The sequence below is a fragment of the Galleria mellonella genome, unplaced genomic scaffold (genome assembly GCF_026898425.1).
Source record: "Galleria mellonella isolate WM207_F2 unplaced genomic scaffold, CSIRO_AGI_GalMel_v1 utg213, whole genome shotgun sequence".
Lineage (NCBI taxonomy): Eukaryota > Metazoa > Arthropoda > Insecta > Lepidoptera > Pyralidae > Galleria > Galleria mellonella.
The window spans coordinates 5,277,474-5,304,128 of NW_026442039.1; the positions used below are offsets into that span (position 1 = coordinate 5,277,474).

Consider the following 26,655-nt stretch of genomic DNA (forward strand, 5'->3'; position numbering starts at 1 on the left):
ACCGAAACACAGCCATGCAAACACAACTGTTTCACGGTAGAAACACGAATGGAACAGAAGTACCCAAGCAATCGACTTTTGTACAAAGTCTCCCTCTGGTAAAATATGGTATTTAAATCCATATACATTACATTGTATCACCGCATAGGCATGTGACTAAAATATATGACATTGAAACACGTAATAGTACATACCTCCAAAAATAGAATGTCATACAGATATCCCATATAATCAAGTCATCGACCTTTTTACCTTATTAAAAAAGATTTGCGCACGTTACTCTCTTTGAGAGGTTCGAGCACTTTTTCAAAGTGGAACATTGATATTTTGTAAAACTGCCAACAGTGTTTTCATTGTGAACGACCGGCGTGCAAAACAGTGTATTGTTATGCTTTTCATGTTTTGCTTGTGATCGATTTATTTCAAACGCTTCCTGACGTCGAATATTGATTGTTTTGTACCGTTGCTCTATCGCTTGTGAACACGATATAATAATCGATGGGAACTTAAAATAATATCTTATTATTCGAAGAAGAGAGACTTTGTACAAAAGTCGTTTGCTTGGGCACCTCTGTCTGTCAATTCCTTTTTCTATTGTGAAGCAGTTGTGTTTGCATGGCTGTGTTTCATGCTTATGTTTATTGAAAAATATATTTTTTTTTATGCAACTTAGAATGGCAAACAAGCTGGCGGCACACCTGTTGGAAAGTGGTAACCGCCTATAGACATGAGCAGTACCATGACCATAACAGAGTATACTGTTTCGCACATGATACCCCCCATACGTTGCCATTCCTGAGGACTCAGATGTTATTCCTCTGTACCCAGTAAATTAACGTCATATCCCACCCTTCAAACCGAAACACAGCCATGCAAACACAATTGCTTCACGGTTAAACACGAATGGGACAGAGGTGTTCACGCAAACGACTTTTGTACAATCTCCCTCTGGTAGTTGTGACATAGTAACAGTACACGAACTATATCTATTTCCACTTTCATGTGAAACAACATCAAAAACGTATGATTCACACTAAATCTATTCTACCTATTTAATGCAATAATAGCTATTTTGTTTACAGTTTGTTCTAATTATGGAATGAGAGCTCTTCGTCACAGTGACGCTGGAGATCCGTGTGAAATTGTGACGTACCTGCCTGCCAATTAGCTTTTTCAACCGTCCTTTAATTGGGGGGAAAGAGATTGTTAGTAATGGAGACTGAGAATCCCATTGCTAGCAATATACCCAACCAGGTCGACCTCCTCGCGGTTCTCCCTGGAAACTATCATGGTTAATTTCTGATGAATTCATCACGATGGGCTAATTGGTCTGTTTTCATTCTCATCTATCACCCTTCACTGGTGCTCCGCCAGCGTATCCCGTTAGCTCAGGCGGGATTACCATTCCATTATCACCCATTAAAAAAAAACCGTCCTTCAAAGGGAGGAAGTTCTCGATTGGTCTGATTTTTTTGTGGCTATATTACGTATGGTGTTTATTTATGGTAGGGTGTGTTGTACACAAACAAAGTATTTTGCCAAATAAATTTTTTTTTTTTTACAACACAGGGGGCAAACGAGCTTGCGGCTCACCTGATGGTAAGTGACTACCTCCGCCCATGATCACTCACAACACCAACGGTATTGCAGATGTGCTGCCGGCTTTTTAAAAAGGAATATGCTCTTTTCTTGAAGGTTATGATTTCGTATCAGTTCGGAAATATTACGGCTGAAACACTGGTGCCCCGCCAGTGCATACCGACAGCGCAAGGGGGGTTACAATTTTATCATCCACTAAAAAACCCGCAAGGTATTGCGCCAAATTACGATACATTATATATCTAAATGTATTATTTATCTTATATATTTATTTATATAAATATATAAAACATACTAATAAACATATATAACCAAAGGCTGTCTGGATTTTTGAGCTTTAGCGATAAGACCGCTGTTTGCTCTTCATAAAGTGATGCATTAAAGCGTATAAATTAATTAATTAAGTTATAAAAAAACTGTATCGATAGTTTTGTAGTAATCAAGCAAACCGTCGATAAATCTACAAGTCCGCCTACAACTACGAACGTAGGCACCGCGAATGTGGTGTTCACACGAGCCTAGCGCGTCATCGTGACGCGTCACAATCTCCCCAATTAGATTGACCAGCACTAGTGGATAACTAGGCACACTAGATTCTACGTTCGAATACAATATATAAGTACATACAACTATTCAGATGAGTCATGGATTCGGTATCTTATTTCGAGAGTCCAAAAGACTGATTAAAGAAGAAGAAGGCTCGTTATTACTCTGTATTATTGAAAATTGTATGCGTGTGTGTGTGTGTTTTTTATGCAACTTAGAATGGCAAAAAAGCTGACGATCCATCTTATGGAAACGTGATAAGCATCGCCTATAAACATGAGCAGTACTATGGATATATCAGAGTATACTGTTTCGCCCATGATACCTCCTATGCGTTGCCATTCCTGAGGACTTAGGTGTTATTCCTCTGTACCCTGTAAATTCACTGCTATAACCCACCCTTCAAACCGAAACACAGCCATGCAAACTCAACTGCTTCACGGTAGAAACACGAATGGAACAGACGTGCCCAAGCAAACGACTTTCGTACAAAGTCTTCCTCTAGTAAAGGGTAAGGTCTCTCTGGTGTGTGTGTTTCCTTCATCCTATAATCTAGGATCTTTCAAGTGCGGCCAACGATTGGGAGTATAGCATTCTCTTTTCGATTGATCGCATTCATGGACCATATTCTCTGTGTTCGCTCAAGATTGTGCGGTCATGTTATAATAATAAAAAAAAAAAAACTATCAAGATTTCTAACGCAACCTCGTTTAAATAGATATGAAATTTTACTTAATTAATAAGTATTAATTAATTAGATTATATCTGATATTCCTTCAATCATCAAGCACGTCTACAATGGACAACAGACAAACGGTTTTACCCGTGCCAAATATCTAGTTCATTTTGTATCTATTTATTAAGGTCACTCTAATATATTATAATTTGTTATCTGATTTATGCGGGATAATAATAAAACTCATAAAACGTATGTATGGGTTATTTAGGCCTGTTCGTTGTCTGATTTCCATTAATCTTAACGTATTCAGCATTTAGTAAACCTTATTTTTTTATTCTATTATATTTTGTATAACAAAGTTTTTAATCTAGATGATATTTTATTATTATTTCATGCTTTTTTTTTAATATACAACTTAGAATGGCAAACAAGCTGACGGCCCACCTGTTGGAAAGTGGTAACCGTCGCCTATAGACATGTGCAGTACCATGGATATAACAGAGTATACTGTTTCGCCCATAATGCCCCCCATGCGTTGCCATTCCTGAGGACTCAGGTGTTATTCCTCTGTACCCTGTAAATTCACGCCGTATCCCACCCTTCAAACCGAAACACAGCCATGCACATGACTTTTGTACAAAGTCTCCCTCTGGTTTCATGCTTACCTGATCTTTATAAGAGTTGTTTAACAAATAAATATTAAACACCAAAACATTATAAATTCATCATTATCATCGTTGTATTAGCTATTAACTGTTCACTGCGGAGGGAAAGGGATTGTTAGTAATGGGATTAAAATAGCCCTATTACTAGCAATATACCCTGTCAGGTCGACCTCCAAGTGGTTCCCCCTGGAAACCATCGTGACTATTTCTAGTTTAATTTGTCAGGATGGGCTAACTGACCTACTTTCATCTTCATCTATCATCCCTCACTGGTGCCCCGCCAGTGTATACCAATAGCGCAGGCGGGGTTACCATACCATTATCACCTATTAAAAAAAACTGTTCACTGCTGAATATAGATCTCCCTCAAAAGGAGGGGTTTACAAGTAGTTGCCACGCTTGGCAGGTGGGTTGGTAACCGCAGTTATGTTTTAGTGATGTTTTAAGAGGGACACTGCAACCCATTCCTCAACCACTAAGTTCCCTTAGTCGCCTATTACGACATCCATGGGAAAGGAAAGGATGGCCCATTCTATGCCGGGACCACACAGTGAATGAAATCTCAATATCATTGTTTATTACTATTGTAATTCTTAATTTGACGGTAATCATCGTCAATGTAACTATAAATCTATTAGACAGTAATAGATTTGAACTAGGGCGACAAACTTTAGTGGCGGCATATTTGAAGCCAATTTTTTTTTTTAATAATCATAGTTTTAATTTCATTGATCAAAAATTATGAATTAAGTCTCGTATTGTAAAATTTGAATAGTCTATTAACGGCAAATATTCGAATTCGCCACTATCTACACCAAATATTACATAGGTACGTAAATCATTTGTTGCGTAACTCGGGAAGGAATATTTTTATAGATACAGTAGGAAATAATGTTTAATTTCATAAAGTTATCATGTAAGTCTAAAAATAAGAAACCGCCCCATAAAAGTACGCAATAAAGGAATTCAAAGGCAAGGTCACGAGTGAAAGTTTTCGTCCGCGTTCGGCGCAGCGTTGGGAGCGCGTGCGCACCGTAATCCGACACCGCGGTGACGTCACGCGGGCCGTGCGCACGAGTGGACGTCGATGCACGAGATGTAGCCAGCTGATGTAGTTTTAATGAGTTTAAAATGGAACGGTAATCCCGCCTACGCTTTCAGTATATATTGGTGGGGTACCAGTGAGGGATGAAAGGTGAGGATGAAGTCAGTTGCTGTGTGGAGATTGACTTTAAAGAGTCTATTACCAACAATGGGGTTGTTGGACTTCATTACTAATAATCTTCTCTATTATTAGCTAAATCTACACGGCAAAATTGAAATATTTATCGTCCTTTAAAAAAGAGTGTCCAACGAAATTGGACATTTATTTAAAAGTTGAAATATGACAGAAAATTTTGAGTTTTCTATACCAACAGGGCATGTCTAGTTATCGAGTTAGTAGTTAGAAAGCTTCAAATTTTTGTCGTTTTGCGACCCCTAGAGAAAAATTTTCAATTTCACTATTAGACAACTGAAACCTCACTTGAAATTTCTACATTTAAAATAATGCAAACGATCTCTTTTTGTATAAAGATCTCTATCACGATATATACATAAAAAAGAAGGTACAGTACAAAAACATTGTTATCTGAAAAACCTTTGCCACCTATAGTACATCAACATGGGCTTTTGCGATCTGCAGCTCGCAGTGCGAGGTGAGACGCTGTAATGCAAAGACCCGTAGACACCTTGACAAAGACTTCTTGATGAAGTCGAAACAATTGTCGAAAACGACAAGCACAGTAAGTTTATAAAATTTAAATATAAAATATTGCAGTCTATGGGAAAGGTCTATGTCCAACAGTGGACAGATAATGGCTGAGGTGATAATAATGATGATGTATATAAGTGCATTGTTATCTGAATTTGGAATAATTAGACATATAGATAATAATTCTATTACAAAAGTTATATTAAGGAGCAAAAAAAAAAAGAGAAAACAAGAAAGAGTCGTAAGAGTAAATAAGTGTCGTAGAGTATCTTTAGAATATAGTAAATAAGAGAGGAGTCGCTACTACTACGTAGTATATTAGTCTATTATTACTACATACACGTAACAGAAAAAACAAATGAATGAAAACCCCAATACCCGCACTATCGCATGAAACCAGTCGTGTTTTTTATCGTTGGCGCGCACATTTTTAACGCAAACATATTGTGCTAACGCTTTCATTTTTCTATATCCGCTGACTGAGCTCGTAATTTACTCTAAATTACAATTGTCTGAACATTATCTTTAAATATTGATTAAAAAAACCCACCCGCTGTGCCTGTCTTTGCGTGCTGATTGAAAGAGAACATGTGCCTTATGTGCGGCAGCTTATCCGATTAGACATTGTTTTTCGGACTCTTAATTGTGGTCATTACCATTTAACAACATAATGACAACAATAAAGGGATTATGTTTTAATTTAGAAGCTTAAATAGAGAGTTTATAATAGTACAAGGCCACAGTTAGACGTAAACAAATAAACGTGTGCATATTTAAATAGAAAATGTAGATTTTGAGCGACCTAAAACACGAGGATTATTTTTGGTGTATATTATATAAATATTATTAAAGCAATAGCTAATTCTTATTTAGATATTTTTTTTTTTATTAATAGGGTTTACTTTTACTTATTTTAAGTCTAGTCATTTGTAATATATACAATTTCTAAAATTGCTAAAATTAACTAAATTCAAATAGGTTTAAGTTTTAATTAAACAGAAAGTGCTAAGTGATTTAAAATTACATAATTTTTGTATGTAATAATGTAATATTAATGCAGGTAGCTATTTAATATTTTAACTTTATTTACATATTAAAATGCCTACTTGTTACTAATTTTAAACTTTATTCTCTGGAAATGAATAAAATAATAAAAAAAAAAACAAAGGAAACATTGTAAATATTAAAAAGGGGTAAGTTAACATTTTTTTTTCGGTTGACGTTTCGTATTTATGGACCATATTGTCTTTGTGTTCGCACAGGTGTGGTTACATGTCATACAATAATAAAAAAAAAAAATGTTATTTTAAGAGATTATGAGATAAGAGACCTTGGATTAAATTTTTTTTTGATGGGTGAAAATGGAATGGTAACCCCGCCTGCGCAAACGGGATACGCTGGCGGAGCACCAGTGAAGGGTGATAGATGAGAATGAAAACAGGCCAGTTAGCCCATCATGATGAATTCATCAGGAATTAACCATGACAGTTTCCAGAGAGAACCGCGAGGAGGTCGACCTGGTTGGGTATATTGCTAGCAATGGGATTCTCAGTCTCCATTACTAACAATCCCTTTCCCCCCGGATTAAATATATTGGCGTCAAACACTGATTTAAAAAGTAAAACAAGTAATCATATGGGTCTTAGATAAATAATTACATTTAAACTATTTATCTGCCTGATTAACGAATGTTTTATTTATATATTTTTTTTATTGGTACTTAAATTTTAATTTCAAATGTCGAATTAATACTGGCCAATATGTCAGACTCTTTTATGAGCATTAAAAACAATGACTTAAAGAATCAGAAAATATTTTTTATGTATCATAAAATTGCAGGATATAGAAGCAAAAATTTGCAAGATTTGTCACGGGACCTCGAAAGGGGGGAAGGAGTCGCTGTTAAAGAAGCCATAAGTATAGAGCTTTATGGTAAGGAGTCAGTGTCAATGGAGCTACGTATTTTTAACATGAATGAACGAGTACGCGTGTGAGTCTCAGAACTTCGAAACCGGAAGACTTCATCTCAAATTACGACACGTAATGTTGTTTTTCAGCTGCCAGTAACGCTGCGGATACGTGAATAATGGCCAAGTAAATGTCAGCCACCATTTTGTTAGGATTTCAAATTCGGAAAATATATTTGTTATCAGATTAGTAATACATGTACTGCTGGCTTCTTTGTTTCTTTCATTATAACGATTCTTTGTTTTTTTTTTTTTGTATTATGAGGCTGGCAATAAAGCAATGGCAATAAAGGTAGGTATAGACTGCCTGTTTTTAAATAAATGATCACCATGCTATCATCATCTGCATTAACGCTAACGGTATACGCTAGCAGGGCACCAGTGAGGAATGATAGATGAGAATGAAAAGGCGGGTTAGTTAGCACTATCGTGATGAATATACTTAGAATTCAGCAAAATGGTTTCCAAGGAGGGGGGGGGGGGGGACATGGGCAGGTCAACCTGTCAGGGCATATTTTTTTAATGGGTGAAAATTGCATGGTAAACCCGCCTGCGCTATCGGTATACACCGGGGGAGCACCAGTGAAGGATGATAGGTGAGGATGAAGTAGATCAGTTAGTCCATTGTGACGAATTCAATAAAAATTGTTTACGATGGAACCATGTGGAGTTCGACCTGATAGGGCATATTGCCAGCAATGGGGTTGTCAAACTCCATTGCTAACAATCCCTTCCCCCCACGGTTTGCCTGTTTGTGTACTGTCTGTATATAGGGTAAATGGATTCTAAGTAATGGGATGGGGAACAACCGCATTACTACCAACAACACACCCCATGTTTTTTTTTTGTATGAAAATGGTATGGTAACCCTAGCCTACTACTACTACTAGCCTACGCTAACGGTATACGCTTGCGGAGCACCAGTGAAGGGTGATCGATGAGAATGAAAAGAGGCCAGTTACCCTATCATGATGAATTCATCATAAAGAATTAATCATGACAGTTTCCAGGGAGAACTGCGTGGAGGTCGACCTGGTTAGGTATATTGCTAGCAATGGGATTTTTAGTCTCCATTACTAACAATCCCTTTCCCCCCACAACACACCCTATCAGGTTGATATCCATGCTGTTCCCACTATAAACTATCGTGGTTAATGCTTGTTGAATTCGTCAGTAACTGACTTGTTTTCATCATCATCATCTTACATCCCTGGTGCTTCGCCATCGTATACGCACATACATAGATAGTGCAGGCGGGTTACCATTCCATTATTATACATTTAAAAAACTAACCTCTATTGGTAGTTATTAGTGGACAGTATTAAATACATTTCACGATACGTTTGAAGAATACGACTAGCTCATCCTAAATTTGGGGTTTTCATACTAATATGAGTCACGTGCACACTTATGTGTGGTCATTATATTAAGTGAAATAAAACAATTATAGCTGTTGCTGTGTTGATTTAACAATTCCGAAGAGCAGTCACACACACCTACACAAATTTTATTTTATATTATGTTATTCATAGCAATTATCTGTGTTTATTACTAAAGTGAGGTATTTTACAAACGTTTTAACGGGAAATTGCGGGAGTGACATTAAAAAAAATATTTGTATTTACGTCTTTTGAGTTGCGGCTCTCTTGAACGGGTTACCTACTTAATTTATGTATTTTTGTCATTTTGAAATACTAAGTACTTTGACAAAACCTAAATAAATAAAGATAAAAAAAAGTACTAATGCGTGTATTGTTTTTTGGATATTAACCGATAGTTATTTTTTATTTTGCCTCTTCAGGATACATTAAGAAAAAATAAATTGTATAATCACTACAGAGAGTGCAATATGCGGTGATTCCTGTTAGAAATTTTAAATCTGGTGTTAAATGGATATCTAAGGATTTTTAACAAGCGTAAGTTGCTATTCTGGGATCGCAATAGTTGTAAAATAAAGAATTGCATGGTTTGGAATGGATTGCAAAGTTTACAACATCAATTTTCTATATATTTCCACGGTGGTTTAGTTTATTAGTTAATACAAAACGTTTATATCAAAAATTTTATTCTAAGAGGACAAACGTCATTATGCAGTAGAAGTAAGAGGAATGATCAGTTGTATAATCATGTTGTATGTTTGCCGACGCTCGCACAGATAGTTTTGACGCAGTCTGGCGAAAAAAGACAACTTCGTTTTTACGTCGAATACGCGGGAGTAGCAACAGTATCCTGAACATGTTTGTTAGTAAATTGGATAGTCCTCTCGTGAAAATGCTCTCCGAGAGGACTAGATCATTATTAGTAATTAAGTATTAACATAGTTTTTAAGTATACTTACTAACAAGAATGGATCCCAGTTATCTAAAAATAAATAAAATAAAAATAAGAGGAAATGTTAGCAGCAATTTAACGAAACTGTGCAACGAACGGCAGCGAAATAAACAGTGCAGAGTACTGTATTGAAATAAACACTGCAGGGTATTGTATAGAAGTAAACATTGCAGAGTACGATATTGAAATAAACAGTGTAGGGTACAGAAGTGAAATAAACAGAACAGGGTATGGTAGTGAAATAAACAGTGCAGGGTACGATAGTGAAATAAACAGTACAGGGTACAGTATTGAAATAAACAGGTCAAGGCTCGGTAGTGAAATAAACAGTACAGGGTACGGTAGTGAAATAAACAGTGTAGGGTACGGTAGTGAAATAAACAGAGAAGTATACTAAAGTGAAATAAGTTTTAGCAGATGCCATTATGACCAGCAACCGTTAAATGAAAATTTTGTCCGATCTACGTACGTTGTATACCATATACTGATATGATGTTCACTTTGTTTGCATGCTGTAATAATTTAACAAACATGCCATAACTAAAGTTATTACAAGGTTTAGAATTATTTGTTGTATGCAGTAAAGCTTTTTGGATTTTATACTAATATATACGTAGGCAGTTTATTACTTAGTAGTATTTGTAATAAAATTGACACAACATTGAAATTATTGCCTTTAAATTGCATTTATGAATATAATTTACTGAAATTAAGTAGATACTTAGCAATAAATAATAAATTTGAGAAATTAATTAATTAATTAATTTCATTCTTTATTGTACACACCAGTTATAAGAATATGACAGAGGTAATCAAATGTATAAAGGCGAGCTTAACTCTGATAGAGTTTTCCTCCAGCAACACTCAAAGTGGAAAGGAGCATCAGTGTCAGCGGGTAGAGCGGTGTACAATAGTGTGACAATTTTTAAGCATACTGTAGATGAATGGAAAGTTTCCTTTGTTTATTATTATTTATGATTATCGATGAAAAATGTCTTTAGATGTCCATTCTAATATTTGACGAGAAAGAGAATTCAAAAATACTAAACCAAATGTTCAAAATTTAATCCTGGCATAGAATAGGCTACCCCTTCCTTTTTCTTGGGTGTCGTATGAGGCGACTAAGGGAGTTTATGGTGAAGGGATGAACAGCAGCATCCTCTGGAGGGAAGGGATTATTAGTAATGTGAACTAACAGTCCTATTGTTAGCAATAAACCCTCTCAGGTCGACCTTCACGTGGTCCTCCTGGAAATCATTGTGCTGAATCCCAGGTGTATTCATCACGGTGGGCTAACTGGCCTGCCTTTTCATTCTCATCTATCATCTCTCACTGGTATCCCGTAGCGTAGGCGGAGTAACTAGTTCATTGTTATGTATTAAATAAATAAATAAAAAAGCAGCATCCCTCTTAAAACATCAGAAAAGCCAAACTGCGGTTGCCAATTCGCCTGCCAAGTGTGGCAACTACTAGCTAAACCCCCCTTATGGGGAAGGCTATGTTCAGCAGTGGTCAGTTGATATAACAATTTATTTATATACAATTATTATATTTGGTGATTATTGTATTGTTTTTTTTTTATGGGTGAAAATGGTATGGTAACCTCACCCGCGCTATCGGTATACACCGGCGGGGCACCAGTGAAGGATAATAGGTGAGGATGAAGTAGGTCAGTTAGCCCATCGTGACGAATTCAACAAGAATTTTTCACGATGGTTTCCAGGGGGAACCACGTGGAGGTCGACCTAATAAGGCATATTGCTAGCAATGGGGCTGTCAAACTCCATTGCTAACAATCCCTTTCCCCCATTATTGTATTGTTATCAGACATTAACTGGTCTCAGATGAGCATTTACTATTTGGTGATATAAAATTTTTCTATTACAGATGCATATACCCTCAGAACAACCGTAATCTGCAACTCCATGTAACACCGGGTGAACTGTCCATGAATGATTTATCAAGTCGCATCATGAATGATTTTAAAATATTTAATGCTCTAAAGAAACGATACAGTACCAACTACTTACTAACGCCATCTAGCGTCGAGTAGATTATTTGTAGTTTGGCTTTATTTAGATCTAGAGAAGCAGTAACATTAGCAGGTGATATTCTAATTTTCCTTTGCTATATATATTTAGTAACCAACTATCTACTTACATTACGTGGAATTCGTTCACCTTGTTCTCACGGGAATTTTAAAAAGTTTTAAAAGGGAATTTTAGTCTTTAAAATTAAGGAGAGTTAGATGCGAATTCATATTTCAATCTGAATGTTTAGATTACTATTTTATAGAGAGGGGTGGATATCCCACCTAGTAGTGATGGGTATAGGAGACGGTATACCTCAGTTATTCAGAAAAAAAATGTGTATCATCTCGTATTTTATAATATTACAACATAGTTAATATAGAACATTTTTCATATGGCTCTGGATTTACTACTGCTCGAAAAGGCTCCGTCACCCACCAGGGGGCGTTACCCTTCCATGTTGTGAATCTATGACTTAAATATCGAATGTAGATAGAATTAATAATATTTTACCTAAGTATTTTATATCCCATATTAAATCAGTATCTTGAAAGCTCTTTATTAAGTAGTTGTAAGTTCTAAAAACTCAAAAACGCGAGTAACATTATAAATATAAAAATAAAATCATATAAAGTTTAGTATGGCTACAAAAATTATCTTACTATTTTTAAACTTCCATATTTCTATACTATATTCGTTACGTCAGTTTTATGTAACTTCCTTTTTTTATAATAATAACGCTCTGAAATAGGAACAGGAAAAGAAAGGTTATGATTAAGATATTAATTGCTTTTTTTTTTCATAAAAAAGTCACTCACAATTTGTATCCTTCTATAGGTGTTTCCGAACGCACACAAATTCACAAACGCGGATGAACCGTTCGCGAGAAATTCAAAATTCGAACGTTACACTCCCGATTCTCGTTGCCTTATGACTACAGTTTATTTTTTAATATTCGCTGGAGGTAAAGGCAGGCTGGAGGAGACACGTCCTCGGTAGCTGTCGAAAGAGTATTGAGTTCACAGTTGGCGAACGCTATCCGGTTAAGAGATGTGTTCCTTGTCGTGTGTGTGCGTCAATTATATTTATTACATCGAACTGGTGACTATAAACAAGCCCGGTCGACAGACTTCAAAGAGATCGATAGCTATTTAGAAGACCGATAGTGGATCGAGGTGCGAATTTGTCCAGTAGGTGGGCTCAGTTTAAAATATTTAAATGATATAAATATTATTTTGGCCATAGATATTGAATAAGAGAAAGAAAAGTGATACTTTGTGATATTAATTAATTCACAGATAGAGAATAATAGAAAGTAGAGTACAGAGAATGCTAGTATTTTGTAGAGTAGGTACTGAAGTGGCTGCTAAAATTAATAATGATTATTTTTTTTTCATTATTAGAAAGAAAAATAAAATTCAAATGGTTACATAGAAACTTCTAAAGACTACAATACAAAAATCTTAATAGCTTTTTTTTTATTGTGACTACAATCAAGGTCTACCGTGTTCCATATTTTTAATTTAGAACAAACAAAATGAGCACATCAAATCAATATTTTATAAATTGGCTCACCAAACATCTAATGTGATGTTGTAATATTTGCAATATTTCGTTCGTGGCAGAAATATAGGCCGCCACTTCAGACTCGAGCATAATGTTACATTGAAATGCACTAATCATAAACACTGGCCATTTCGCATTTGCAAAGATTCGGCGAAAATAGTACATCAATTAAAATATAAATATACTACCTACTCATAATTGACTCTCACCTTATGCTGGTTAGAATATCAAAATAATTTAAAACACAGATTTAAAAAAACACCGCATCGAACGACCGTCATACGATTATTTTAAATTATCATGTTCTTAATTTGAAATGCGCGCGCATTTAAACAGTTTTCAGTTAAAAAAGGCGGGTAAATACTTCGATGTGCCTATTACAACTGAGTTAAGGTGTGAAACAATCTCTACAGTTAACTGTTTATTTTCGTAACTACATACCGGGCTTATTATTTCATTAACCACTTCTGATTTTACACCAAGAAGCTGCCTATTTACGGAATTACGGTTGTAGTTAGCGCCCGCTACTAGTAGGGACCGCGCTATGAAATATTACAGTACAGCTAAATACTAAACTGAATCTATTTATATACAGGAATGAATGTGAGGGTAATACAAATATCTATTATAGTTAAATATAGTTAAATAATTATCAGAGACAAAAGTCGTCTTTTTTTTATGCAACTTAGAATGCTAAGCTGACGGACGGCCCACCTGATGGAAAGTGGTAACCGTCGCCTATAGACATGAGCAGTGCCATGGACAGTCGTCTGCTGGAGTACTTGAGTACTTCAGTTTCATTCCGATTTATTGCAGTAAATAAAGGGACGGTACCAATTCTACCATTTATAAAATACAATCTTTGTTTTTGTACTGTTTTGAATAATCCAGCAATAATCTGATATTATTATTAGAGGATATTTCACGGCTCACAACCGCGATGAATGGGTAGAACAGTTGTGGTGCATTAATAAAGTCCACTTGCATGTATATGCACGCTTAGATGTTATTTAGCGATATAATTCTCTCATGCACTCTGTAGATACATAACGCAACCGTTAAATTTAGATCTTGACCCGAGTTTAACAAATGTGTGTTATTAACACAATTATCTGTTTTACAGGAGTGCTGAATAAAGGAATTGCTCCATGATATGCTTGGAGTTACATTGCATGACAGAATTCAAAGTGTGGGTATCTGTAAAAGAACCAAAGTGACTAACATAGCCCGAATTATAAGCAAGGTGAAGTGGTAATGGGCTGGTCAAATAGCTCGAAGAATCGACAAAGAATATATGATAGCTTTTAATACGAGCATATCTTCTGAGATCTAACCACTTTATACAGGGGGAAAGGGATTGTTAGTAATGGAGACTGAGAATCCCATTGCTAGCAATATACCCAACCAGGTCGACCTCCTCGCGGTTCTCCCTGGAAACTATCATGGTTAATTCCTGATGAATTCATCATGATGGGCTAACTGACCTGTTTCATCCTCACCTATCATCCTTCACTGGTGTCCCGCCGGTGTATACCGATAGCGCGAGTGGGGTTACCATTCCATTATCACCCATTAAAAAAAAACCTTGAGAATCCAGAAGGAGAAAGTCTCTATAGGGTTTGTGGCATTATGTTTTTATTAAATTAATTTGTTTGTTATTTAGCATATTGTCTTAATTTGTTACAAAGTGATAAAATACTTCAATACCTAAGATAGGTTTGTAAGATGTCTCTATACTTTGTAAATATTTCTAATAGACATCACTTTTATTTTTATGCTTAATTCTTCTGAATTAAGCATAAAAATAAAACCGTATTTTTCGTGTCGTGGTTTAGTTTATAATAACCTAATAATAAAATGATCTACTAACTGTAATACTTTCATAGAAATAAATTACATACACTTATTCATACTAAGAGTTCAATGGATTGTTAATTACGAGAAATAAATTAGCTAAAGCGAATAAGTATTGCTCACATCTCTCCACTCGTAATGTGCTAATTGTTCAAATTCTACATTTACGTTTAGATACGTTTTGGTACATAACGCTACACACACACATCTACTATATATATTACTATATACTACACATTTATTCAAAACTAAATTGATCAAATTTCATTCTTTACCAATTATGTATTATAAATTTCATGCTTATAGTTAAAACAAGCTACACTTGTTGGGTACCAACTAGTATTCTGTATTTTTTTTTATGGGTGAAAATGGTATGGTAACCCCGCCTGCGCTAACGGGATACGCTGACGGAGCACCAGTGAAGGGTGATAGATGAGAATGAAAACAGGCCAGTTAGTTCATCATGATGAATTCATCAGGAATTAACCATGATAGTTTCCAGGGGGAACCGCGAGGAGGTCGACCTGGTTGGGTATATTGCTAGCAATGGGATTCTCAGTCTCCATTACTAACAATCCCTTTCCCCCAGTATTCTGTATTATACAGCGTCAGGGATAAAGGGATTGCTAAAAATTGGAAAAAGACAGCACTTGTGCAGCACTAACTATATGCTTAACTAACTTAACTAGCCGCTAACTATATGCTTTCTCATCGCATTGGGTTGGCTGGAAGAGATTTCTTTTAGAGATAAGTCCACCTTAGGTCACAATATTTATAACTGTATTATATATGTTGAATTATCTATGAGGAGGTCCTGCTTAGGGTTAAGGAAAAAAGACAAATTATTAGAACTATTGAGGACAGAAGGGGAAAAATATTGGGACACTTGATACGACACGACGAACTTACGAACATTATAATAGAAGGTAAGATAGAAGGAAGGAGGGGGAGAGGGAGACCGAAACATAGTTACATCAGACAGATCAAGGAAGGAGATGGTGTCGTGTCGTATCAAGAGGTGAAGGGACTCGCTGAAAATCGTAGTGAGTGGCAATAGCTCCACCGACAAGAGCGTAGCTCTTAATATATATATATATATATATATATATATATATATATATATATATATATATATATATATATATATATATATATATATATATATATATATATATATGTAATTTACAAGTACAATAAAGAATATACATATATTAAGATATTTGCTTCAATATATTTATACATGTATAAATACCAAAAAATATAATAATTATTAAGGTCATATAATTACAATAATATAAAGGTCCCGATAGGTGAGCAAAGATCTCTACACAATGGGGGCCTACGGACGGACAACGTCACCTAGACAGGCCTAGGAAGCGATGACATGACGACCTAGTTGAATTTAAAAGGGACTGGTTGGAGATATAGCAAGACAGGAAATTTTGGATGGAAATTTGGGAGAAATTTGCCTAGTAATGGGACATTATGAGCTAATAACATACAAGTCCAATTAATACGTACACAAGTTGATGTGTGCCGCAATACAAAATGTCTTATAGCTGTTGCAGTAATTCATTTATGAAAGCTACTTTCAGACATACAAATTTGTGTGTCCTTGACCAACGTTTCAGATGTCCGTTCAATTTTTATTCATAGTCTGCTTCTTCTATTACTGTGGAGTATTGGCGTCATATATCGACTGGCTACCGTCTCTCATTTGCTAGGTACTGGTAAATGTCAAAGTGTCAGGTTGACGGTCCAGCACACCGAAATAGATGTTGCCTACCGGCCGCTGATGTTTTGGTTTTGTTTTGTGAAAGAGTTATGTGCGTCGTACATTATGATTATCTAAATACGTATTAGGGACTAGCCACTATCAATTTACTTGTATCTATCACCAGAGGGAGACTTTGTACAAAAGTCGTTTGCTTGGATACGCATTCGTGTTTCAACCGTGAAGCAGTTGTGTTTGCATGGCTGTGTTTCGGTTTGAAGGTTTCGACCACAATCTAAATGTGCCTATGGGCAAATAAAAGCACTATATAATCATTTCTATATGAAAATAAAATAATAAGAAGAAAAATAAATACTTTTCACAGACAAGAGTTTAGTAATCCCGGTAGTGTACCTATAGGTATTTCGTAGGACAAACGTGGACGCCAAATATTTGCTGTCTGGTAGGTTCGTTTGTACATTTACGTTAGACGGACGTTGGACATTTACGTTTTTTCAAACGAGATTGATTCGTTTTGTTTGAAACATTCTATAATGCACATCGTCGGTGAAGTTCTAAAAATTCGTAAGTGACTTTTTTACAGTTTTTTTCTTTACCACGAAGGTGACAACCAAGCATACAGCCCGTCTGATGGTAAACGGTCACTGTAGCCTATGGACGCCTGCAGCAATAGGGATGTCACGTTCGCGTTGCCGAACCTGATGAAACCATAATCTCTATTTTGATCTCTAGGGAAAACCTTGGCAGGGAATGCATACCACAGCCTGCGCATTCGAGGGAGGAAATTCCTTTGAAACCGCACTATTCTTGACCGTTTAGGTTCAAGCGTGTGAGAATTAATTTGATTTGATTCAAATGCTAAAACTAGTGCGTATCACCTGAACTAATTGGAAATCTAGATTTAAAACAAGTAGCTTATTATGTAATTTATCGTTAAAAAAAAATATGCAATTCATAGAATAAACAGAATTAGATATTTTATTTAATTTTCTTTTACTCTCCCGCAAAGTGTTAAATTTTCACTTTACGCACTGTTAGAATTTTGATGACCGTCCATTGTGGTATCGCTCATACCAGTCAGATAGCTATATTCATTACGAGCGGTTTTTTCTTTTCGATATTATATATATAAAAATGGATGATAATGGTATGATAACCCCGCCTGCGCTATCGGTCGGCATACACTGGTGGGGCACCAGTGAGAGGTGATAGATGAGTATGAAAGCAAATCAGTTAGCCCATTGTGACGTATGCAAGAAGTATTAATCACAATGGTTTCCGTGGGGAACCGCGTGGAGGTCGACCTAACAAGGCTTGCTGGCAATGAGGCCATTACTCCACGTTACTAACAATCCTCCCCCCCCCCCCCGATATTATATATTGGATAATCGACCAGCCACCACTAGATAATTCTAAGGTGGGCACAGTACCGTTTGTACCCGCTTATATACCCTTACGGATCACTTTAAATTGTTTCCCGATTGAATTGTTGCCGCTCAAGAATTGGCATCGATAACTTTTTTTAAACGTACTATAAAAATGTGACTTATTAAACTATGTTTTTAGATGGACAAAAATAACCGTTCGCATTTGATTTGACGCTAATCTATCGCACATTGAAGTTTTAATCTAGGTATTAAATATTCTACTTTGGAATTTTGGCAGTATTCCATATTGATTTTCCTTCGTAAGTTCGTGGTTTTTTTTTAATGCTGATAATGGAATAGTAACGCCACCCGCGCTATCGGTATACACCGGCGGGACACCAGTGAAGGATGATAGGTGAAGATGAAACAGGTCAGTTAGCCCATCGTGACGAATTCAACAAGAATTGCTCACGATGGTTTCGGGGGGGAACCACGTGGAGGTCGACCTAATAAGGTATATTGCTAGCAATGGGGCTGTCAAACTCCATTGCTAACAATCCTTTTCCCCCCTGTAAGTTCGTGGTTGTAATGCTATATGAGGTAGTCAGAGACGTTGGTAAACTGTTGCCGTTGAAGTGAGTACTCGACATTAAACTTTATTTGAAATTTATGCATTTTTTCCTAACACCGCTAAATTAAAAAATAACTTAAAATAATACTTATGTTGATATTTTACTATACGAATATATTAAATAATTAATTAACATAAGTAAACAAATACTAACATTAAAAGGTGTTATTTTATAAAGAACTAGCAATTCGAAGACTTACCTCATCACAAGCATGACACCTCGGTTTCAAGCGTTCCGCATAATGTCGTACGCAGTATAAGCCACCATCTAGAGCGCAATATGCTAGCTCCACCAACAGCTCACCACATTCCGTGCATGAGAAACAAGCAGGATGGTATGATGCCTGAAAGAAAACTTAAATTTATTTACAGTTAAGCTTAGTTTCTTTTTCTTAAATAAACGCCATCTACTGACAAATAGCTGAAGTTCAATATGTTACTAGTATATTGTAAAATGTAAGAGATGGCGCTATAATTTACTTTCTGTACCTCTTCACTAATTCGCGGCGCTTGAACAGCAATACTTCCACTGCGGATAGGTTTATCACATCCCAAGCAATCTATTGGCGTACCGTGATGTTGATATGCGGTACCTAAAATAAAAAAAATAACGATAATTATTTATTTAAATAACATATGACAGTAATGAAGTACGTCTGCTTAACAATAGATGGCACTGCTTACCAATATCCAGAGCAATTTCGTTTCGCGCGGCAACAAAATCTTCAAATTGTTTTCTGTGACCATCATCAATATGTCGGCAATGTGCTAAAGAGAGATCTTGTTTTGGTAATTGAGAGGCTAACGATCTAGTTCTCCACGCATGCCAAGCTGCCGCACCAGTGGCGCCACCTACGCCAGTTGGAGCACGCTCGGCTAAGGCTGACCAGTAAAGCTCGGTCTGTGAAATAATATGAATGAAATAATTTATAATCAACAAAATAACAACAAGTAATAATCTCAGAAGAATGGTGAATGCGCAAGGGAGATTGTCAAAAGTATTCGTAGTCTGTCGTCTCATATAATTTCTGCAACGAATTATTTATTATTGTATTGCATGTTGTATTTCGATTTGGAAGGTTCCAGTACGATATTAAGTGAAATTATTAGTTACTCTGACTTACGTTTATCATATTCAAGAATCGCAAGCATTTATGTGCTGTAGTAACCATAAGGCGGAGCGTATGCTTGTTTGCCAATTTTGTCGTAGGTATAAAATAATTAATCACATGTCTATATGTATAAAATAGCTTGACCTATATTATTTTTAACACACAGCAAAAACTACTATGTCTAGAAAGCTGAAATTTGGAAACTAGGTTTATTTTATAACGTAAATATCCGCTGGGGGGGGGGGGGGGGAGTTATAGGATTGTTAGCGATAGTGCTTAACAGCCCAAATGCTAGCAATGTTACTAATCAGGTCGACCTCCACGTGGTTCCCCTGGAAACTATTGTGGTTACTTATCGTGGAATTCTACACGATGTGCTAACTGACCTGCTTTCATCGTCACCTATCATCTATCATTGGTACCCCGCCAGCGTATACCGTTAGCACAGGCGGGGTTACTATTGCATTATCACCCATTAAAAAAACAACATCCGCTAGGAATAGGTTTTTGAAAATTTCAACTTAGAGGGAAAACACGACACCATGTACGCAAAGCCATGGAAAACTAGTGTTTTACTTATTAAAGCGCTCGATTCTCTCAACCGAGTATCTAGTATGAGAGATAAGATTGTATTTGGAAACCCAGATTTTTATGTCTTAGTACTAGTTCACTTCTATTAAATTATATTTATATTGTAATTCCGGTCTATTTCTGTCTATGCAACGGGGAACGGCAATTAAGTTGACACTTCACCTGATGGAAAGTAATATCTGTCGCCTAAGAAATGAACTGCACTATGGACATCAGGGAATATATTGTGATGCCTATGCCTCATACACTGTGATGCCTATGCCTCATTCACTGTGATGCCTATGACTCATTTTTTTTTTCAAATTTTTAAAGTTAAATTTACTCTCTCACTAATATTATAAATGTGTGTTGGTGTGTTTGCTTGTTTGTTATGCCTTAGACAATTACTGTGGAATTTGATATACACATATATAGAATGAAGAAAATAATTTGATTTTTATCTCAGTCAAGTGAATAACGATTACTCATTTCCATCCAAAAGTTGCTTGAAAGAGATAGCTGTTAGCGATAAGGCCTTACATTGTTTTCTCAGTTGTAGTATTTTCTTGTAATTATTAGTATTTACAAGTATAATATTTTATTGTTGTAAGATTCTGGCATAGAATAGGTCACCCCTTCTCTTTCCTTGGGTGTCTATGGCGTCATATAAGAGGCGACTATGGAAGGGCGTGGAATGGGTAGCTGTATCTCTTTTAAAACATCTATATATATATATATATATATATATATATATATATATATATATATATACTACAACTATATACTATACTACTATAATCTCTATCTAACAATAATGAGTATCTACCTACCTGCCTATCTAATCTTTCTATCCACCTGTCTATTTCGGTTACGCGGGTAAAGCTAGTAAATTATAATGTATATAAAGACTCACCTGCTTGGCAGTGAGTCCCGGCGGGCTGTCATAACTGTGATGGTTGAGCCGCGTGTCTCTGAGGCCCAATCGCTCTCGGACCGAGCCCAACTCCTCGTGGTACACGGAGTGCGTGAGACGATCGCAGCCGCATGACTTGCACGTCTTTCTGTAAACAATGAAATACAAAACTTTAATCTTAACTATTATTGTTGAGATGGTTAGATTGAGAAATAGAGGATAACTTTTTATAAATCTTATTTTTTATTTTAAAACATATTTTAACAGTGTAAACGCAAATGACAAATAAAACCAGAGAGTGAATACAATATGGTTTGCGCGGGGTTCTTCTTAAAGCGATACTAGATGGCGGTACGTGTTCCCTTAACTAAGATAAAATTTACCTATATATTACAACAAATATATAATAAAATAGTAACTATAAATTGCCTGCACATGGGAGATATTTAGGAAATGAAACAATATGAGGGGTTGAAATAAGAGCAATAGAAAATAATAATTTTGAGATTTTTTCTGTCTTTATGTTTTGTCTATATCAATATATGTATGTCTATTTTTTGACCACCTTTAGAAAAAAGAAATGTCAAAGCTCCGTTATAATAAGCTATTAGCTATCCGCCTCGGCTTTGCACGGGTAGATAAACAATAATATATAGCTCTTTATTCGCAGAAAAAGTAAGTACTACATGTAAATTTTTAAAGTCGTCATAGTAATTTTTGAGTTACAAACAACTAAATACATAATAAAAATCAAACCTTTCCTCCATATAAATATTTTTTTTATGCAACTTATAATGGCAAACAAGCTGACGGTCCACCTGATGGAAAGTTGTAACCGTCGCTTATAGACATGAGCAGTACCATGGACATAACACAGTATACTGTTTCGCTCATGATACCCCCCATGTGTTACCATTCCTGAGGACTCGGGTGTTATTTCTATATACCCTGTAAATTCACTGCCATATTCCACCCTTCAAATCGGAACATAGCCATATAAACACAACTGCTTCACGGTTAAAACACGAATGGGACAGTGGTGCCCAATCAAACGATTTTTGTACAAAGTCTCCCTCTGTTATACTTGTATATAGATTAGTTGATATTAAATATAGCATCGTCATGTGGGTACTTAAGTGATTACATTTCAATGCGTCTCATCCCTAGTCTATATTTTCAGATCATACCACATTTATAACCTAGGACACAAGCCCAACCTTGACATTTAAGCTAATAATCCATTCCAGAGCTGAACGCCGCAAATAGCGTATGTGAACATTCATAACGCATGCATGGATGCATAAACGAGATCTAAAAATATCGCTAACAAGTTGCACATGAGCATGCGACAACAGGCGACAGCACTCTTGTCTCCTTATATAGATAGCTTGCATTTCCAAACAGGCAAAATGACCAACATTATTTACCTACATTCATGTCACAAAGCATCATGTATCTGAGGGTTTACTATGAAATGAAATTCCGGATTTTTCGGACTCGATTTCGTGTTTTAGTTAGTACCGAAATTTGCTCAATAAATGGAGCGTAATACAATATTTCATTCGTCATACATTTCACTACAATACTTTAATTCTAAAAGAACTATTGATGTAGGATTTATGATAATTTTTATTATTTATTTAAACGGTATGTATTGCGAATAATATAAAGTGCATTACTTTTAAACAAAGAATAATAATATATTATATGATAGAATGTATGTATTATGTAATTTTAACATTATATATGTGTTTCGTTCGGTCCCGAAATTTCAGAAAATATTTCATGGTAGGCCCTCTGTATCTTCACATCTTCACATAATTAAGACGTTTTTAATGAATCAGGATGGAGTAGTACACCTGGCTATGCTAACGGTACACAATGACAGGACACTTGTGGAGGATGAAATGACAAGAATGATAATCAGCAGGCCTATTCTTGAATCCAATATCGATATTAATCCAATCTAATGCCAATGACGATTTTGTACTGCACTCTTGAAACAACAATTAGGAATTAATATTGGGATTTGTTTGCAATGATGAATGATGGGGAAGAGGTTCTTAAATGGCGACTCCGTGCGAGTAAACACAGTGTCGGACAACCCCCCTCACTAGATGGAGAGGTGACTTAAAATGCATTGTAGGGAGTCAGTGGCTGCAGGTGGCTCAGGATCGTTCCTTATGGCAGTCATGGCAGTGATGATGGTGACGATTAAATTATTTTTATAAATCAGAATATATTTTGTATAAATATAATTGTGGTACCAGTTTTATTTTGCAAGCTGCGGCTATTGTTATTTGCATTAGACAACTCATTTATTGTGTGTGTGTTTACAGCTGGACATATGTGCTTATCAATGGAATGGAATCATCCAAGTTTTATTAATCTACGAGTAGTAAAGTAGATATGACCGGCTGACGGCCCACCTGGTGGTAGCGGTTAGTCATCGTAAATCGTATAATATGTCGCATATTTTTTTTCATTTTAAGTTTCACAACGTAAATTTTTGAGTTGGAAAAATTTTTGGAAATATTTTTTTTTATACAACTTAGAATGGCAAACAAGCTGACGACCCACCTGATGAAAAGTAGTAACCGTCGCCTATAGACATGAGCAGTACCATGGACATAACAGAATATACTGTTTCGCCCATGATATCCCCTCCCCCCCATGCGTTGCCATTCCTGAGGACTCAGGTGTTATTCCTCTGTACCCAGTAAATTCACGCCATATCCCACTCTTCAAACCGAAACACAGCCATGCAAACACAACTGCATCACGGTTGAAACACGAATGGGACAGAGGTACCCAAGCAATCGACTTTTGTACAGTCTCCCTCGAAAATAAAATTTGTGTAGAGTTTTTGGTATTTTTTTACTGTTTTGATTTCTGTTTTTTTTTTATACTACTTAGAATGGCAAACAAGCTGACGGCCCACCTGATGGAAAGTGGTAACTGTCACCTATAGACATGAGCAGTACTATGTACATAACAGAGTATACTGTTTCGCTTATGATACCTATTAATTAATGTATTAATAATATATGGGGAAATGTATGGGCGGTTATTTTTCACATTTAAATTTTCGAAGAAGTAAAGAACTGCATTTGACAGCGCTTGCGGTTGGCGGTCTTGATATATTATTACTTTTGGAGATTGTATTGTTGAATACAGCAAATGATTGAATAACGAATACGTTACCATAAGAACAAATAATTCTATAGTCCTTATTCTTATAACATTATTCTAAATAATTAATTTTTAGTCAGTTTCTTATTCACTAATTGCCATATTAGATAAATGAGTCACGGAGTGGTGACGGAGTAAGTCATCACTAGGCTCGTTTATATTTGCACCTATACCACGAAAAATTTTTGTTATTTTAAGTTTAATAATCAATTTCTGAGAGTTCCTTTGGGGGAAAGATGTTGTTAGTAATGGAGACTAAAAATCCCATTGCTAGCAATATACCTAACCAGGTCGACCTCCACGCGGTTCCCCCTGGAAACTATCATGATTATTTCCTGACGAATTCTTCATGATAGGCTAACTGGCCTGTTTTCATTTTCATCTATCACCCTTCACTGGTGCTCCGCCAGCGTATCCCGTTAGCGCAGGCAGAGTTACCAATCCATTTTCATTCACCAAAAACAAAAAAAAAAATAACACCTATAACACTTTCTTATCGCGATTACTCGTAGCGGGATGCGGGGGGGAAAAGGCAAAGCCACGCCCATATGTCCAAGGTTAAGAACAAATGAATCGCCTTAACAAAATCACTGCTTCCAAAACTGAATTCACGGTTTGTTTAATCTCCAATTTTTAACTGGATGTTTTAATGCATTATTTATTTGATGAGCACTTATCGTGTTAACTGAATCGGTCACGTCAATCATACGTGAATACAATCGGGAGCCATTGTGCGGCACTTTAGCATTTCAATATGAGACGCAAAGCCGGCAGAATGCTGCTTAGATAGGTACGGTGGTGTTCTGTTAAGAACTGATATATTCTTGCTAAGTCTTATTGCTTATGTACTCTATCTATCTCAGAGCGGTGGACTGTGATGGGGTGATAAATTATGACAAAATCAAACATTTTATAAGTAAATCTGTATAAAAAAAAGACAACTACAATAAGATGTAAAGGAGTTTGGATCGACGAGTCGCCAGCAATATAAATTTGGTATGTTTCTGGCCATGCCATTTTCACATATGTCATGTCTGTCAATCTCTTTTTGGCTCTTCACGCTATTGACCTTTCGCATCTTTGCAGGCAAAGGTAATGAGATCTTACAGTCCTATTGCTGGCAATATACTTATCAGGTCGAATTCTACACTGTTTACTCTGGAAACCATTGTGTTTTTTTTTGATGGGTGAAAATGGTATGGTAACCCCGCCTGTGCTAACGGTATACGCTGCCGGAGCACCAGTGAAGGGTGATAGATGAAAATGAGAACAGGCCAGTTACCCCATCATGATGAATTCATCAGAAATTAACCATGATAGTTTCCAGGGAGAACCGCGAGGAGATCGACCTGGTTGGGTATATTGCTAGCAATGGGATTCTCAGTCTCCATTACTAACAATCCCTTTCCCCCCAACCATTGTGGTTATTTCCTGGTGAATTTGTCACTCTGAGCCAACTGATTCAACTTTATTTTCAACTATTATTCATTCACTGGTGCTTTGTCAGCGTATAACGTAGCATAGGCCATGTTTCCATTCCATTTTTACCCCATTAAAAAAAAAACTCTTTGTTGTGTACAAAAGAGATGTATACAAGGAGTATTTATATAGAATGTGCATATACAAATAGCGGGCTTATCGCTAAAAGCAATCTCTTACAGACAACCTGGAAATATAACTATGAAAGGATAGCCGCTTAGCTGTGGAGACACCAGAAGTCTTGATAAACTTCAAATTTGATTATCTAAGTTTGTATTAATTTATCATTTGTCGATGAGTTTGTTATAAGTTCTCTTTAATTTGTTGACACAATTTATCAGTTTTATTATATCGTACAATATATATATATATATATATATATATATATATATATATATATATATATATATATATATATATATATATAAGTATTATGAGTAATGAATTTATAGGAAAAATTCTCGTATGATGATTTATTTATTTATGTGAATTTAATATTGTAACCAATTTGTCATAATACATTTATATTTTCCTTAATTTGTTAAATACTTTTGTTTCTTTTTACTAGTAAATACCGATATCTGTCTATTACCTTCCATGACAAATTATGCTTTGTTAAACAAATATATGAGATAAGATGACTATTAACAAACTATCAAATTTGGT

The 26,655-nt window shown here is 35.9% G+C and overlaps 1 protein-coding gene across 3 annotated transcripts in view; it reads right to left on the reverse strand.

Annotated features, from left to right (window-relative positions):
• The window catches only part of LOC113511570 (four and a half LIM domains protein 2), a 217,132-nt gene that overhangs the window by 73,092 nt on the left and 117,385 nt on the right, over window positions 1-26,655 (reverse strand). For all 3 annotated transcript variants that reach the window (XM_052894502.1, XM_052894501.1, XM_052894500.1), the window contains exons 3-6: window positions 21,319-21,466; window positions 19,408-19,624; window positions 19,213-19,316; window positions 18,924-19,067 (exon numbers count right to left, since the gene is read on the reverse strand). In XM_052894502.1, coding sequence (XP_052750462.1) covers window positions 18,924-19,067; window positions 19,213-19,316; window positions 19,408-19,624; window positions 21,319-21,466 — 613 coding nt within the window. The remainder of the gene's footprint in view (window positions 1-18,923; window positions 19,068-19,212; window positions 19,317-19,407; window positions 19,625-21,318; window positions 21,467-26,655) is intronic.